The sequence below is a fragment of the Aquarana catesbeiana genome, linkage group LG04, assembly GCF_042186555.1.
Source record: "Aquarana catesbeiana isolate 2022-GZ linkage group LG04, ASM4218655v1, whole genome shotgun sequence".
Taxonomy (NCBI): domain Eukaryota; kingdom Metazoa; phylum Chordata; class Amphibia; order Anura; family Ranidae; genus Aquarana; species Aquarana catesbeiana.
Genome location: NC_133327.1, coordinates 281,411,543 through 281,429,627, shown reverse-complemented (window position 1 = coordinate 281,429,627; position 18,085 = coordinate 281,411,543). Strand labels below are relative to the sequence as shown.

At 38.3% G+C, this 18,085-nt stretch overlaps 1 protein-coding gene across 1 annotated transcript in view; it reads left to right on the top strand.

Moving 5' to 3' along the window:
- The window catches only part of CSMD1 (CUB and Sushi multiple domains 1), a 3,274,537-nt gene that overhangs the window by 3,172,373 nt on the left and 84,079 nt on the right, over nucleotides 1–18,085 (top strand). The window contains exons 61-63 of the mRNA XM_073626646.1: nucleotides 581–754; nucleotides 4,067–4,140; nucleotides 9,835–9,946. Coding sequence (XP_073482747.1) covers nucleotides 581–754; nucleotides 4,067–4,140; nucleotides 9,835–9,946 — 360 coding nt within the window. The remainder of the gene's footprint in view (nucleotides 1–580; nucleotides 755–4,066; nucleotides 4,141–9,834; nucleotides 9,947–18,085) is intronic.

Here is an 18,085-nt window from a genome sequence, read left to right as displayed (position 1 = left end):
GAGTTTGCCTCGACAAACTCAGCTGGAAGTGGGAGCGGTACCTGTCAAAACCAGGTACTCGCCCCTCCCCCCAAAAGGTGCCAAATGTGGCAGCAGAGGGGGGAGGAGGCAGATAAGTGGAGTTTTCTCTTTTGGGGGGAGCTCAAGGTAAAAAACCTTAAGCCTTTAGAACTAATTCAACATATACTTACATTTTCAGTTTAAAACAGTACATTTTAGTTTCAAATAGTTTTTATTGACTTTTGATAAATGATTTTCTCCTTGTATACCTTATTTTATACAGTATTTGGTGAACTGCAATATTGCATTTTATGGTAAAACAGGAATATCATATTTTATCAACATGATACAGCATGATGCAAAGTAAAACAAACATTTTGCTAATAGTCATTGTATGTTGACTAATTTGCCTAAATATATTTTGGTATATGGTTCAGGAGGTTCCAGGAAATGTGACATAAGGCTCATTTTCACATATGGGTACACGGAATCTTGGACTTAACTGTTATTGTCAATAGACTCAAATTTGACTATATATGTAACTAATTTGACTATATATGTAAACCATTTCTTTTTATAGCCATGTTTTGTGGTGATCCTGGGACTCCAGCAGAGGGACGTCTCAATGGCAAAAGTTTTACCTACAAATCAGAAGTTTCTTTTCAGTGCAGACCCCCATTTATTTTGGTAGGGTCATCTAGAAGAATTTGCCAGTCAGATGGCACCTGGAGTGGTATTCAGCCAATTTGTATTGGTATGTCTAATATTTATAACTTTATCTTATCTGCAAATGTTTTGGAAATAAATTTAGGGGCAATTCAATCAGAATAAAAAAAAAGATACATTTTTCATAAGAAAGTTGCCCAACAGTATAATGCTCATCGCTTATTTGTATTATTATTATTATTATTATTATTATTATTATCTAAACACATTTTCAGAAGGAAAAAGTAACAGGGAATATTATGAGGGGTCTTCTAAATGTTTTTGCACTTTTATATATAACTCTGTTTAAAAAAGTGTGGAAACTTTTTGAAGAACCCTCATATGGTTTTATAAAAAAACTTTACTATTACACAAAATTGTCCTTTTCCTATAGGCAGCTGGGGCAAAGAGGTAATTTTTCCCTAAATGTTTACTTGTGATATGACACACATCATTCAGTCTGCCTGTAAAGCTGCACATCAAAAGCAATGCAGTTTAGAACCAGCTACTCTCATACAATTTAAAGACTACACTGTCGCTTTGCTTATGCTGGACAAAGTCAGTCTCTGCAATGGTTCTCAACCTCACTATGCTCAATTTACCAGCAATTAACTAGCTGTTCCTTCCTCCTTCTCTGCCAACACTGAAATTACTTGTATGGCCAATCCAGGGGAATGGTGACATCACTTTCCCAGTCATGTTACAGTTTTCAGGCCTAACAGTTGGCTGATAGACCCAAGCATTGTCACAGGAGAGGAAGTCACAAGCTCCCCATAGAAGTGCTGGGTATTGTGGATGGCTCCAAAGTGGAAGGACCACTAGAAACTTAGTAAGATGCAGGAATTTTTTTTTCAGAGAATCGGTGCAGTAACTCAATCCCCCCCACACCCCAACCTCCACCTAGGGGAGAGTAGTGATGTGGCACGTATTATATGCCTGCACACAATTTTGCAACTTTGACATGTGTTAGTAATTCTGTACATATCACAAATATATATATCCAGGTGGATTTTATATTGTTTTTTTTCAGGACAAATAGCTTTTATTTGGTGGTGAATGCTAATGGCTTTCTCCTTTTTTTTTTGGGCGGGGAGTTGTATTATCAAAGAAAAGCTGGCTCAAAAAAGTAAACTTTTTAAATATATGTCTTGCTTTTACCATAATCTACCAACAAAGAACACCTCAAAATAAATTCCCCTGCTCCTGATGATCACAGTGATCGTAGCAGTACTATATACAGTACTGTGCAAATGTTTTTCTTTTTTTTTTAATTCCTGCCCAAAATATACTGACTCTGACCTTGACATTTGACCCTTACTTGACCCAAACACTAAGACTAGTTTCACACTGAGGCACTTTACAAGCGCTACAGCGCTAAAAATAGTGCCTGCATAGTGCCTGTAAAGAGCCTCTCCTGTCTCTCCAGTGTGAAAGCCCAAGTGCTTTCACACTGGAGTGGTGCGATTGCAGGACGGTAAAAAAAGTCCTCCAAGCAACATCTTTGTAGCGCTGTAGGAGCGGTGTATAAAGCGCCCCTGCCCATTGAAATCAATGGGGTAGCGCCACCAAATCGCCAGCAAAGCGCTGCTGCAGAGGCACTTTGTTGGCAGTTTTAACCCTTTTTCAGCTGCTAGCAGGGGTTAAAACTGCCCCACTAGCGGCCGAATAGCACCGCTAAAGTGACGGTAAAGCGCCGCTAAAAATAGCGCCGCTTTACCGCCGACGCCCACCTGCCCCAGTGCGAAAGTAGCCTAACCTTTACACTGACCTAGATTAAACTTTGATCCTGGTATTTTTTCTTAATTTTTTTATTTTGTTTACACACAGTTGCTTATTTACAGTGGGGACGGAAAGTATTCAGACCCCCTTAAATTTTTCACTCTTATTTATTATTATTTGTTATATTGCAGCCATTTGCTAAAATCATTTAAGTTCATTTTTGTTCCTCATTAATGTACACACAGCACCCCATATTGACAGAAAAACACAGAATTTTTGACATTTTTGCAGATTTATTAAAAAAGAAAATTATTAAAACTGAAATATCACATGGTCCTAAGTATTCAGACCTTTGCTGTGACACTGCTGTCCATTTCTTCTGATCATCCTTGAGATGGTTCTACACATTCATTTGAGTCCAGCTGTGTTTGATCATACTGATTGGACTTGATTAGGAAAGCATCCTCCAATGGAAGGTGGAGGAGTGCAAGGTCTCTAACATCCACCAGCTCCGTGATGTTGTCATGGAGGAGTGGAAGAGGACTCCAGTGGCAATCTATGAAGCTCTGGTGAACTCCATGACCAAGAGGGTTAAGGCAGTGCTGTAAAATAATGGTGGCCACACAAAATATTCAGTGGCAAGGGGTTAAAAAAAAAACAAGTGCATCATAACAGAAGTGCACAGAGTGCACAACTCACAGGGTGTAGGGTTGAGGAGTGCATTATGCACAGGAGTGTGTTGCACACAGGGTACATGGTTCAGGAGTGCAATACACATAGGATGGAGGGATCAGGAGTGTGTTATGCACAGGATGCAGAATTCAGTAATGTGTTATGCACAAGGCTCAAGGTTTAGGAGTCTGCTACACACACAGCTCAGAGTTCAGTGTTGTATTATGTTTAGAGTTCAGGATTACACTATACACAGAGTTCAGGGTTCAGGATTCTTCTTCACACAGAGTTCAGGATTGTGCTGCCCACAGAGTTCAGTGTTCAGTATTGCACTATGCACAGGGTTTAGAATTGCACCTTCCATGGAGCTCAGGATTCAGGATTGCAGTATTTAAGATTGTGCTCAGGGTCCAGCGTGGTGCTATGTACAGAGTTCAGATTGGTGCTATGCACAGAGTTTAGGGTTCAGGTGGTGCTATTTACTGAGCTCAGGGTTCAGAGTGAAGTGTTTAAAGTGCACCCGATCTCCTTCTCAGCTCTGAGCTTCTGAGCTCTGCTTGGCTCTACCCCTGAGTGTCGGACAGGGAGAGTTCTGTGGGAATCACCAAGAGAGGAGTGTTGTCACTCCCAATTTCTGTGTTTTAAAGTGACAATAGTGAGAGGGGGGAAACAGGCCAGTGGGAAGTTCTGAAAAAAATCAAGAAGTCATTATATCTTGTCTAATGAAAACAAACTGTGCTGTTTTTCTTTTGGAATAAAAATAATTCCGTGAAAGGTAGCTATGATTTCTAGAATAATTATTTCCTATATGAAAACTACATTTTCCTTTGAGCCTTTTTGACATCTATCATGTCCCCTATCTTATTTTAATTTTGATGGAAAGCTTTATACGGTAAAAGCAAATAAGCTAAAATGATTGATGGTTTCTATAGTAACCCTGCCTTATGTTCACATTTTGCATGCTTTTCAGATCCGGCTCATAATACTTGCAGAGACCCTGGTACGCCTCATTATGGCATGCAAAACAGTTCCAGGGCCTATGAGGTAATGACAACATTTAATAAGCTTTGTTTAATTGTTACCAAATTAGGATAATTCAATTAAAATATAATTTGAACAATTATGTTATGTCTTATTCAGTTTAATAATAATCAGTTCATGAACAATATGTTAGTACACCTCGTGTTACACCCTTTTTTCTAAAAAGCTGCAGCAAAAAAAAAAGAAAAGAAAAATCAAGATAGTATATATATTTGCATGTAAGTAAATTACCACAGTTTTACAATTATACTGTAAACTTTTCCCTTTAACTGGAAGTTTATGCAAGTCTTATTCTCTCCAGTGGGTTTCATGAAGGTCAGGATTCCAAGAACACCCCACTCTGCAGAAACATTATAACAACAGATGAACTGTATCTTAAAATCCAAACGATTCAGTACACATCAGGTTACCAAGGGCAGCTGCCATTTGCAAGAAAATGGGACAGCTGAGCACTTGGGTTTCCTCTGTCTGTGTCCAAATGATTATACACATCAGGAGAAAGGTTTCAGGGTGTTTAAAGATCTCTTTTATTGCTATGAAACATCTTTGTTAGTGCCATCACTTGTTTATGTAACTAAGTTACTGTGAATTCTTTGCTTTGGGTAAAAAAATATATTTATGAAAGCTTGTGCAAAAGTAAAAACTGTTTTTGGTGATATATTTAGCAGGGTTTTATCTTCCATTTTCTAATCTGTAGTGGTAAAGAGTTAATCTGGATGCTACAGATGACTGCTTTAGTTTCCTTTTTCCATTTTTGATAAATGAATCCCTTTGTGCCCGTTAAGAATACTTCACCCCTGCACATCTATTGCACCACTTTATCTCTTCCCCTGTGCAGCACTGCCTCTGCCCCCCACAGTCCTGACCCACTACTGCACCTCACTGCACATCTGTACCCCACTGCACACCTTCACACACCTTTTTGTGACAGTACAACAAAGGAGAAATGGTGCAAATACCAGCCAAACATGAAAAGACAAACAGGATAAGAGTATATATAAAATGATGATAATGTCCAGAAACGGTATAAGACCGTAATATTAGCGTATATGAAAAAACGATGGTAATGTCTACAGCTATATACGCTGGAAAGTGGAAGTCCCAAAATGATGGAAAGTTAAAAATGAAAGTGATACTGAGCACCAGCGGCAGCTCCCTATAGAGTAGAAGCGAAAACTCTGGAAGACAATATAAGATAAAAAGGTGCGCCAATCTAAGTGCAGTATACAAAAAACTTTATTAATGTATAAAAATGAACGGCCGAATGGCTACTCACAATAGATCAGTGGGGATAAGGCATGTGATGACATAAAGATGGCCCATAGACAAAACCTCAGCAGCTCTCAGTGCGGGGTCCCAAGATGGTGTAAGACACTGTGGGGGATGTAAGCAAGCAGTCCGTGGTGTGTAGTCCTCTGCTGGTGGGCTAAAGCATGGAGGGAGTGGGATAACCACGGTGTCAGCAAGGTCGGACCGGCATCTCCTCAGGACCGGAAGACGGAAGTCGGAGCAGGGTGAACCAGCCTGGAACACACCATTCACTGGAGAGGAAGCTGCGGAAATGACGTCTGGGCGTGTCAGATGACGCGTTTCAATGCTTCCGCATTTTCTTCAGATCTAATTGACATGCCGGGTTTACATAATTTAAATAGGGAGGGAAGCCGGCGTTCATCGCTAAGCGACGGCGTCGGCGGAAGGAATTGGCAATATGTTAAAACAAGTGAAGACAATGGAGAGTGGTATAATATAGAACTTAAATGAAAATCTAATAATAAAAATTCCATGATAGTAAAAATTCATACCTGAATGAAGACAAATGACATGAAGAGATTGAAAAAATAGAAAAAAGAAAATAAGAATGAGGAAGATGATAATAAAGAATGGTGGGTTATGAAAATAATAATAATGAGAAAAATAAATGAGAAATAAAGAATAAAAAATGAAAAATAAAATTAAAAGTAAAAATAAAAATAAAAATAAGGAATATTAATAGAAAATGAGAAGTGAAAAAATATATGATACTAGATGAAAAATAAAAAATAAAAAATAAGAAATAGAAAAAAAAAAAAAAAAAATATATATATATATATATATATATATATATATATATATATATATATATATTTTTTTTTTTTTTAACAATTATGAAAAATATATGGAAAATTAAAAGTAAAAAATATGAAAAATAATAAAGGATAAAAAATAAAAAATATAATAAATAATAAGTAATAAATTTAAAAAAGGGAAAATTATGATAGAAATAAAAATAAAAAATGAATAATAATAAAAGGCAGAATTTATACCAAAAAAAAGGGGCTAATAGGGAAAAATAGCAGAAATAGGGGATAAAAAGAAGGAGTACTGCGAGGGTAAATAAGTTCAAAAAACTATATGAAGGAGTGGACTGGTGGATAAATGAACTATACTTTAAAGCCAGTTGGAGAGAGACCTAGTAGGGAATAGTGGGCACATATGGCATGAGCACATGGGTGTATCTATATAGGTGGAAAGCTGGTAATCTAAGAGACTATATATAAAGCTAAATGGAAAAAAGGGATAACAAAGACAGTGAAGGAGAAAGAGGGGTCTCTAAAAACTGAAAAATCATTAGTACACTGTCGATCAAAAATATATACACATATTACATTTGAGAAAGTGCGTAAATCAAAAATTAGGAGACCATATTACAGAGATTGTGTCAAAGAAAAAAACAAAAATTATTATATTACTGTATTAATCTCTATTTCCTCATTAAGGCCATTGGGTGTCATACTGTTTAATGAATATATCCAGAAAGTTTCTTGCCTACATAGACATTGAAATCTTTCGGCTGGAGTAAACTGATCTGATATGGATTCAATGATCCACACATTGAGATCAGAAGTATTTTGTTCATGATGAGTGGTAAAGTGACAGACAGTACTATATAAAGGGTTATTGGCTTGGACAGCTCGTCTGTGTTCTCCAAACCTCACACGTAGAGTCCTGATTATTCTACCAACATATAATAGCCCACAAGGGCAGGTTATACAATATATCACATAGGTCGTGGAACAATTAAAGAAGGATTTAAGAGTGTAGTTGCTGGGAGCAATTTTGGCCTTAACATTTGGAGCCCTACGGTAAGTATGTATGTATGTATACAGATACACCCATGTGCTCATGCCATATGTGCCCACTATTCCCTACTAGGTCTCTCTCCAACTGGCTTTAAAGTGTAGCTCGTTTATCCACCAGTCTACTCCTTCATATAGTTATACCTGTTTTTTGAATGTTTTTCCATTATCCATTATTTACCCTCCCAGTACTCCTTCTTTTTATCCCCTATTTCTGCTATTTTTCCCTATAAGCCCCTTTTTTCATTATAAATTCTGCCTTTTATTAATATTCATTTTTTATTTTTATTTCTATCATAATTTTCCCTTTTTTTCCATTTATTACTTATTATTTATTTTATTTTTTATTTTACATATTTTACATTTTATATTTTTTATTTTTATCCTTTATTATTTTTCATATTTTTTGCTTTTAATTTTCCATATATTTTTCATAATTCATAATTTTATATATATATATATATATATATATATATATATATATATATATATATATATATATATATATATATATATATATATATAAACATATATATATATATATATATATATATATATATATATATATATATATATATATATATATATATACATACACATTTTTTTTTTTTTTAATTTTATATTTTTTATTTTTCATCTAGTATCATATTTTTTTTTTCACTTCTCATTTTCTATTAATATTCCTTATTTTTATTTTTATTTTTACTATTATTTTTCATTTTTTATTCTTTATTTTTCATTTATTTTTCTCATTATTATTATTTTCATAACCCACTATTCTTTATTATCATCTTCCTCATTCTTATTTTCTTTTTTCTATTTTTTCAATCTCTTCATGTCATTTGTCTTCATTCAGGTATGAATTTTTCTACCATGGAATTTTTATTATTAGATATCATTTAAGTTCTATATTATACCACTCTCCATTGTCTTCACTTGTTTTAACATATCGCCAATTCCTCCGCCAATGCCGTGGCTTAGCGATGAATGCCGGATTCCCTCCCTATTTAAATTATGTAAATCCGGCATGTCAATTAGATCTGAAGAAAATGTGGAAGCATTGAAACGCGTCATCTGACACACCCAGACGTCATTTCCGCAGCTTCCTCTCCAGTGAATGGTGTGTTCCAGGCTGGTTCACCCTGCTCCGACTTCCGTCTTCCGGTCCTGAGGAGATGCCGGTCCGACCTTGCTGACACCGCAGTTATCCAGCTCCCTCCATGCTTTAGCCCACCAGCAGAGGACTACACACCATGGACTGCTTGCTTACATCCCCCACAGTGTCTTACACCATCTTGGGACCCCGCACTGAGAGCTGCTGAGGTTTTGTCTATGGGCCATCTTTATGTCACCACATGCCTTATCCCCACTGATCTATTGTGAGTAGCCATTCGGCCGTTCATTTTTATACATTAATAAAGTTTTTTGGATAATGCACTTAGATTGGTGGACCTTTTTATCTTATACCTTTTTGTGACACTTCACCCCTTTCTCACACCTGTTCCAACACCGAACCCACTCCTCACACCTGTTCCAACACTACACCCACTTCTTACACCTGTTCTGACACTTAACTCCCTCCTCTCACTTGTTCTCTCATTGCACAACCTTCTCACAGTTGTCCCAAAACTGAACACTTAACCTCCTCCACCTTACACATGTTCCAAAACTGCATTGCCTTTTCATGCTTGTCATGATATTGAATCTGTTTCCTACAGTTATTCTGACATTGCACCCCATTATTCTATATGTTCCAACACTGCACCTCACACTTGTTTCAACACTGCAGCCCTTTCTCACACCTGTTCTTACACATCTTTCACAGTCACTCATTTGTGATGGCAGTAGTATGTGCCCCTGGGGGTGGTTGGAGGTGAGACCAAATGATTCAGAAATGTCATTTGTCATTAATAGGCCTAGGCCGTGAAATTCTTCAGCTGACAGCATGCCTACTAGTAGTGTGGGGCAGCAGGGGCCAGGAATTTGTAAAAAAAAAATAATGCCTGGAACTTGGGGCACAGTCAAAAAGATGAAGGTCACTTGCCCCAGCTGCTCACAGCTAGCAACATTACTGGAGAGCATGGTGGGGTCACAATCTATATATCACATGGCAAAAATTGATGGATAGACCAGGGCCAACATGTGCTCTATCCATAGAAATTTTAGTTTTGTTTTCATTGTTCAAGCTTCTGCCATTATTCTGAGAATGTTTTGTATTATGTAATATAAGGTTTTATTCTGAATAGATGTATTCTTTACCTTTGCACTGCAAATTGAACAGATATAAGTGATTAGAATAAAGTAGCATTTAACCTACATATATAAAAATAATGTATATGTATTTATATTTATACTTATTATTTTTTTTCCAAATACAATGACTTGCTTATCTTTTCTCATCTTTTTTCTCCTTCAGTACTTTCTTCTAAAGAGGAAAGGAATAGTGCTTGGACGTACATTTTGTCTTATGAAAAAAAAATAGCATTTTCATTTATGTGCCTCATTATCATTTAAATAGCTATCTTCACTTACTTCATTGTGAGACTCCTGACATATTTCTGATTTTTTTGTTTTTTTGAAGATTGGGAGTACTGTCTTCTTTAGATGTCGGAAAGGCTACCATATTCAAGGCTCCACTACACGTAATTGTCTAGCTAATTTAACGTGGAGTGGAACTCAGCCAGAATGCATCCGTAAGTACCACTAGCCCTTGGATCAGTTTAAATTATCGCCTCTTTACTGAAATGCATTTCCTGTTCTGATAGCATTACCTTACTTAAAAGAAACCTAAAAATGCAAAGACAGATATGTACTATATAGGAGTAAAAGAGTGAATGAGAAAAATTCAATTTATCCCATAAGTCTACAATAAAAAAAGCCAATTAAAAATTAATAGTTCCATATATATGCAGAGATAATGTTAACTGTTCAATTCTGTTAATGTCAGTTTTAGAATATGTTGACAAATCCTTAAAAAATAAAGTCTTTATGTTTTTATATATTCTTTTTCACTTTTTTGCAAACTTTCATACAACACGTTTTAATGACAACTTGTCCCTTTGCGGATTTACAAAGGGTTTAGGTACCCATCAACCAATGTTCCCTTCAAACTTCTATTCAGATGAAAATCTTCTTAATTAATTCTTTTTACTCTTCTGTCAAGGACAAGCCAGGGTTCCTATTGACATTTTTTTTTTAGCAATAGCAAGTCTTTAATAACCAGAAGCACCATGTTGCAAAGAGGCTGACTTTTAAGTTAATAGACTGCTTGGCTGTCTAGTCTTGCTCAACATATTTTTATGACCTTCGTGTTGTCCATACAAAGAGATAAAGCCCCCAAAGTACTTTTCCCATACTGAAATGGCACACTTATCTTCTACACAGTCATGGTAGAGGGACACAAACAGGAAAAATGGGATTTTGAACACAGAACATTATTCCTTACCTTGTGGTTGTTTTAAACTAGCAGAGGATACTTTATCCACCAAGCTTTTAGAAGATTAACCTTTTTACTTTGTCACTTTTCAAAGCAATGACAATGATATGCAGTTGTGAGAAACAGCCTGTGGTTCCTGGTGGATTTCTATATAAATGGTTCATAGACTGTGATCTGATATTCATCAATCTCACATATTTAAAGATAGTCTTTTTTTTAGGTAGCTTTTGTTATTTGCTCTTCAACAATTTATATACATACAATATAAATTAAAACCGAAACAAGTACAAAGACAAGAACAAACAAGAAAAAGAAAGAGGGGGAAAGCATAGGGGGGAGCATTATTACTTTGCTTTTGCTATTGATAGTGATATTAATTATAACCCTTTCAATGTGGTCAACCCTGCTGGACATTTAGGTGTTTCAAACTTCTATAGGGAATATCCAAGAAAAGAGAAAATGATTTCAAACACACTAATAAAAGGATCATATAGCATTACCGAGCACCTCTTTCTCCTTAGCAACAGTATCCTTCTGGGCACATACTAGTTCACAGAATTAACATAGTATAAGTACAGTAAAACATTAGCGCAGTAATTGGTACAGTATAAGTAAAATATTCACATTGAAATCGATCACACATCACAGCCATCGGTGCCACTCCAGGTGTATCCAACCATTCTGACCACATTTTTTCCAATTTGTGACAACCCGCTGTTGGTAAAGTAAACTTCTCTGATCTAAGGTAAGCATTGCCCTCTTTTACCCACATTGGAGGTGAGGATGATAACCACTTCCTAGCAAGGAGTTCCCTGGCTAAGAACAAAATCGTTTAAGATTAATCCCAATATCCCAAAACAATTAAGAGGGCATTATGAATGTGTGTGCTATAACAGTATTAAAAGTGACACTTAAGGTATTTTTTTAAATAAAAAAACATGTCATACTTACCTGCTCTGTGCAATGATTTTGCACAGAGCAGCCCCATTTCTCCTCTTCTCGGGTCCCCAACTGGTGATATGGGCTCCCCCCCCTGCTGAGTGCCCCCATAGCAAGCCCCTTGCTATGGGGACAATTGTGCATGCTCACTTCCGAGTCCCACTTTGTATATCCATTGACACACAGGACTCAGCTACACCCCTTCTTCACTGGCTGTGAGTGACAGCAGCGGGAGCCAATGGCTCCTGTTGCTGTGTCTGAGCCAATAAGGAGACAGAGAGCCAGGAGAGCATCTAATCTTGTGCACATCGCCGGATCGAGATCATGCTCAGGTAAGTGATGGGGGGCACTCCACACAGAAGGTTTTTTACCTTCATGCATAAAAGGCATGAAAGTAAAAAAACCTTCAGTATTTAGAACCACTTTAATGTACTGACAGTACCAAAATAGTTTTTGGAAGCACCAAAATGTGCTTTAAATTGCCTGTGTCTCTGCTACACCTAGCACACAAGGTGAAATCTCAGAACGTAAATCTGCACATCCATCAAAGGGTCCTGTAAGCCCTATGCAGTCTAAATTGTGTAAATCCCCTAGAAGTAGAAATGGAAACAAAGAGGACATGTTGAAGAATAGTATTCTATTGTGCAGATATTTCACCCACAGTTTTTTCCCATTTAAGATTGCAGGAAAGATAATTGAATGTCACTTATAAGTAAAGAAAACTGAGATAAATATGTGACATAATTCCCTTCCTGGCTGTAGAAGTAAGTATAGTTTCTAATAAGTCAGCTTTATGAAGTGTAAAGTTGGTGGTAAAAAGTACACAACTCTGCCAAGATGTTCATGGCAATACAGTATATACATTTTCATTATTATTGGATTTGAGCCCTACAAAAGTGTAATCTCTTTGGGTCCTAACAATTTGTGCCAGCAAATGGTCTATCTGCTCCCCTTAAAAAAAGTATTAGTAATGAATAAAGAGGCTTCTTTAGTCTGACCTTAGCTGCAATGCAGTTCTGAGCATATCTTGGGATTGCATCAAGTGTGCTTGGGGTTAGGATTTGATATATTATTTTTCTGCTTGAGAGTCTGCCTGGTGAAGTTTGTTTAAGTGGAGGAAATCTCCTTAATATGTAATAGGGATGAGCTTCGAGTTCGAGTAAAACTCATGTTCGACTCGAACATCGGCAGTTCGCCAGTTCACCGAACAGCGAACAATTTGGGGTGTTCGCGGAAAATTCGAATGCCACGGAACACCCTTTAAAAATCTATGGGAGAAATCAAAAGTGCTAATTTTAAAGGCTTATATTCATGGTATTGTCATAAAAAGTGTTTGGTGACCTGGGGCCTACTCCAGGGGACATGGATCAATGCAAAAAAAAGTTTTAAAAACTGACGTTTTTTCGGGAGCAGTGATTTTAATAATGCTTGAAGTGAAACAATAAAAGTGTAATATCCCTTTAAATTTCGTACCTGGGGGGTGTCTATAGTATGCCTGTAAAGGGGCGCATGTTTCCCATGTTTAGAACAGTCTGACAGCAAAATGACATTTCAAAGGAAAAAAAGTCATTTAAACTACTCGTGGCTATAATGAATTGCCGGTCCAACAATACACATAAAAGCTCATTGATAAAAACGGCATGGGAATTCCCCACAAGGGAACCCCGAACCAAAATTTTTAAAAAAATGATGTGGGGGTCCCCCTAAATTCCATACCAGGCCCTGCAGGTCTGGTATGGATATTAAGGGGAACCCAGGCCAAAATTAAAAAAAAAAAAATGCGTGGGGTCCCCCCAACAATCCATACTAGACCCTTATCCGAGCATGCAACCTGGCAGGCCGCAGGAAAAGAGGGGGGGACGAGAGAGCGCCCCCCCTCCTGAACCGTACCAGGCCACATGCCCTCAACATTGGGAGGGTGCTTTGGGGTAGGCCCCAAAACACCTTGTCCCCATGTCAATGGGGACAAGGGCCTCATCCCCACAACCCTTGGTCAGTGGTTGTGGGGGTCTTTGGGCAGGGGGCTTATCGGAATCTGGAAGCCCCCTTTAACAAGGGGACCCGCAGATCCCGGCCCTCCCCCCTGAGTGAAATGGTAAGGGGGTACTTGTACCCCTACCATTTCACTAAAAAAGTGTCAAAAATGTTAAAAATGACAAGAGACAGTTTTTGACAATTCCTTTATTTAAATGCTTCTTCTTTCTTCGATCTTCTTTCTTCTTTCTTCTATCTTCCTTCGGTTTCTTCCTCTATCTTCTTCCTTTTCTGGTTCTTCTGGTTCTTCCTCCGGTGTTCTCGTCCGGCATCTTCCTCCGTGGCGTTGGTGTCTTCTTCCCTTCTTCTCCTCGGGCCGCTCCGCATCCATGATGGCATGGAGGGAGGCTCCCGCTGTGTGACACTTCTCTCTTCATCTTCTTCTCTTCATCTTGTCTTCATCTTCTTTTCGGGCCGCTCCGCATCCATGATGGCATGGAGGGAGGCTCCCACTGTGTGACGCTTCTCCTCTTCTGATGGTTCTTAAATAACGGGGGTGGAGCCACCCGGTGACCCCGCCCCCCTCTGACGCACAAGGACTTGATGGGGACTTCCCTGTGGCATTCCCCGTGATGTCAGAAGGGGGCGGGGTTATGTAACGGGTGACCCCGCCCCCTCTGACATCACGGAGAATGCCACAGGGAAGTCCCGTCAAGTCCCCATATGTCAGAGGGGGGGCGGGGTCACCGAGCCCCCCATTATTAGAGGAGAAGCGTCACACAGCGGGAGCTTTACTCCATGCCATCATGGATGCGGAGCAGCCCGAAAAGAAGATGAAGACAAGAAGATGAAGAGAAGAAGATGAAGAGAAAAAGATGAAGAGAGAAGCGTCACACAGCGGGAGCCTCCCTCCATGCCATCATGGATGCAGAGCGGCCTGAGGAGAAGAAGGGAAGAAGACGCTGATAAGCCTCCCGCCCGCAGACCCCCACAACCACCGGGCAAGGGTTGTGGGGATGATGCCCTTGTCCTCATCAACATGGGGACAAGGTGTTTTGGGGGCTACCCCAAAGCACCCTCCCAATGTTGAGGGCATGTGGCCTGGTACGGTTCAGGGGGGGGGTGCTCTCTTGTCCCCCCCTCTTTTCCTGCAGCCTGCCAGGTTGCATGCTCGGATAAGGGTCTGGTTTGGATTTTTAGGGGGACCCCACTACATTTTTTTTTAATTTTGGCGTGGGGTTCTCCTTAAAATCCATACCAGACCTGATGGGTCTGGTATAGATTTTAAGGGGGACCCCACACCATTTTTTTTTTTATTTTGGCCGGGGTTCCCCTTAATATCCATACCAGACCTGAAGGGCCTGCTATGGAATTTAGGGGGACCCCCACGTCATTTTTTTTTATTTTGGTTCAGGGTTCCCCTAATAGCAGCGAGTAGTTTTAAATGACTTTTTTTCCTTTGAAATATCATTTTGCTGTCAGACTGTTCTAAAAACGGAAACATGCGCCCCTTTACAGGCATACTATAGACACCCCCCAGGTACGAAATTTAAAGGGATATTACACTTTTATTGTTTCACTTTAAGCATTATTAAAATCACTAACTTGTATATAAGCCTTTAAAATTAGCACTTTTGATTATTCATGTTCGTGTCCCATAGACTTTAACGGTGTTCGCGTGTTCGAACAAATTTTTTGCCTGTTTGCAAGTTCTGGTGCGAACCGAACAGGGGGGTGTTCAGCTCATCCCTAATAAGTAATCCTCACAAGAACATTTTAGGAGCATCCCAGGCCATAGTCAATGGATCAGTGCACCTGTTTTAAGATATGAATTCAGCTATCAGCAGTGATATTGAATAGAACTGATGTACAAGAGTAAGCCAAAAGTGATTAAGTCAGCCCGTATTTTTAGATAGATTTTCCAAACTATTTGGCACTAACAAGGCAGAGTGATCAGAGAGGCTCCTAGACAACAGAGTATAATCATGCACAGCCAGAGCAAACATTTCACTAACCAGAGCAAAGACAATTCTGGATAGGGACATGTGCATCTTAGAAAAGCATGAGTACATGGCTCTGCAGGGTGGTACAGCCTCCACAGATCTATCAGGCCCAGTTCAGTGACTATTTTGGCTAAGGCAGTAGTTTGAATTGTTTATTTAGCGCCATCATTAGAGAATACAGTTTTGCTCAAAAGTTTGCATACCCTGGCAGAAATTATAAACGTTTGCCATTGATATTGAAAATATGACTTATCATGCTAAAAATCTGTGTGTTATTTAAGGATATTGATCATATGAAGCCGTTTATTATCACGTAGTTGTTTGGCTCCTTTTTAAACCATAATGATAACTAGATACTAAACCATGGGGAGCAGACAATTATTTTCAAGAGACCTGCATTTCAAAGAAGTAAGTATAAAGATGGAAAAGAATGTAAAAAGACATTCAAAGCCTTAAATATGCCTATCAGTACTGTTCAATCACTTATTAAAGTGGAGCATAAGTTGTGAACAGCTTTAAACAAGTGTATAAAGATGGGCTATATTTGAAGCAAAAGTCTAAAGTAGTCTAAAATAACTTTGGACAAATAACAAACTCTATTGGAGACCAAACTGCTCCAGGTCTTCAGACAAAATGAGACTATCTCGAAAAAGACAACTGTGGAGATAGTTAACTGGTAGTGATATGTGCCTCTGGGGAAAAAGTGCTACAACTGGTTGACACAAACCAAGAATCATGTGGAACAACTGTCTCAACATTGTGACTCAAAGTTGTGACTCACAGCTTAGTGTGGCTGTTCAAAGTAAGGGGTCTTGGCAATTTAGTGATCATGTGTTGAACAAAGATTTTTCATTTTTATCCAACCTTGCAATGGCTGCTGCTGCCTTATAAAAAAAACTGAGAGCCTAGATTTACCACGAGACAAATAAACGTTTAGCAGGGAATAGCAAATAAAGGCTACAAAAGCCACATTTAACCACTTCCCACCTGGCCTATAGACAAACGACAGCCAGACGGAACTTTTGCCGATCCAGGTGAATGTAATATGATATCACTGTGTCTATCAGAAACAGCCAATTATTGATCAGTGTACTGGCCTGTTGCCACTACCATGTGATATCTGTGACCAATCACAGCAGATCACATGACAATTGTAAACAACGTCTGACTTCCTTTAATGCCACCCATTATGTACAATTGTGTTGCTAGCTGTGGTTGGTCACAGTCACATGGTACAGACATTGACAAAAACGCAGCCTATCTGTACCATGCGATTAGCTGTGGCCAATCACAGCTAAGTACAACAAAACATACCAAATGAATCAGTTTAATTCAGTAAAAATGGTTGCTTATACCAATGAAATTCATAATGCTCTAGTCACATTAGAAAAATAAATAAATAAAAAAATAAAAAATAAATTGTTAAAGAAAAAATGTTTACATACTGTTGCCAGTCAGTGTCCCTGATCACTGCCACCTCCATTTTATGATAATGCTGTACTGCACTGGTGACAGTATGTAAAAAAAAAAAATGTGAATTTTTTTTCTTAATTTCTTCATTCTCCCAAAAAATTGTGCCAAAAAATGATAATGTCAAAAAACTCTCTACGACTCTTACTAATTAGGTTTGACTGTCTAGTTTCCAAAAGGTAATTTGGGGGATACTGTCCTAGTGTTTTTGGGCCTCAAGAAATTAGATAAGCCATCAGTGCATCAGGTGAGATCGATTTTCAGATATATATCATAGTTTATGAACTCTATAACTTTCCTATAGACTAAATAATATACATTAATTTGGGTTATTTTAACCAAAAAAAAAATTATTGAAGAAAGATTATTTACAAAAATTTATAACAGAAACCAAAAAAATGCGCCTTTTTGGCCTTTTTTTTCTTTAGCAAAAAGAAAACAAAAAACAGTGGTGATTAAATACCACCAAGAAAGTTCTATTTGTGTGAAAAAAATGATAAAAATGTAATTTGGGTAGTGTTGCATGCCGTTCAAAGTGCAACAGCGCTAAAAACTGAAAATTGGCCTGGGCAGGAAAGGGGTGAAAGTGCCCAGTATTGAAGTGGTTAAAGGATAAGCTCACTTATAGTAAATGCACATTTTTTTTACAGATAAAAAAATTTGTATTTATTACTTTTATCTTAGGAGCCTGCAGATCATTGCATCCCCGAACAGCAGATTGCAGGTGCAATGTCAGGTTTCTGCAGACACTCAGTACAACTGTCTATTCATACCATACAGGTAGACAGTTAATGAAGTGTAGCAAGACAAAGTAATAAATTACAAGGATGCTCATTTAGAGCCCTTAAAGTTCATTAAGAACTACAAGCCATCTGCCACGGTGGGAGATGGGACTTGTAGTACATTCATTCACAGATCTTTTTTAAATTGTGACACCAGGTGCAGGGAGAGGATCCCCCGCCTGCTGTCATGGGGGGAATCAGGGAGTGGGGAAGAGGTGCACAGTAACA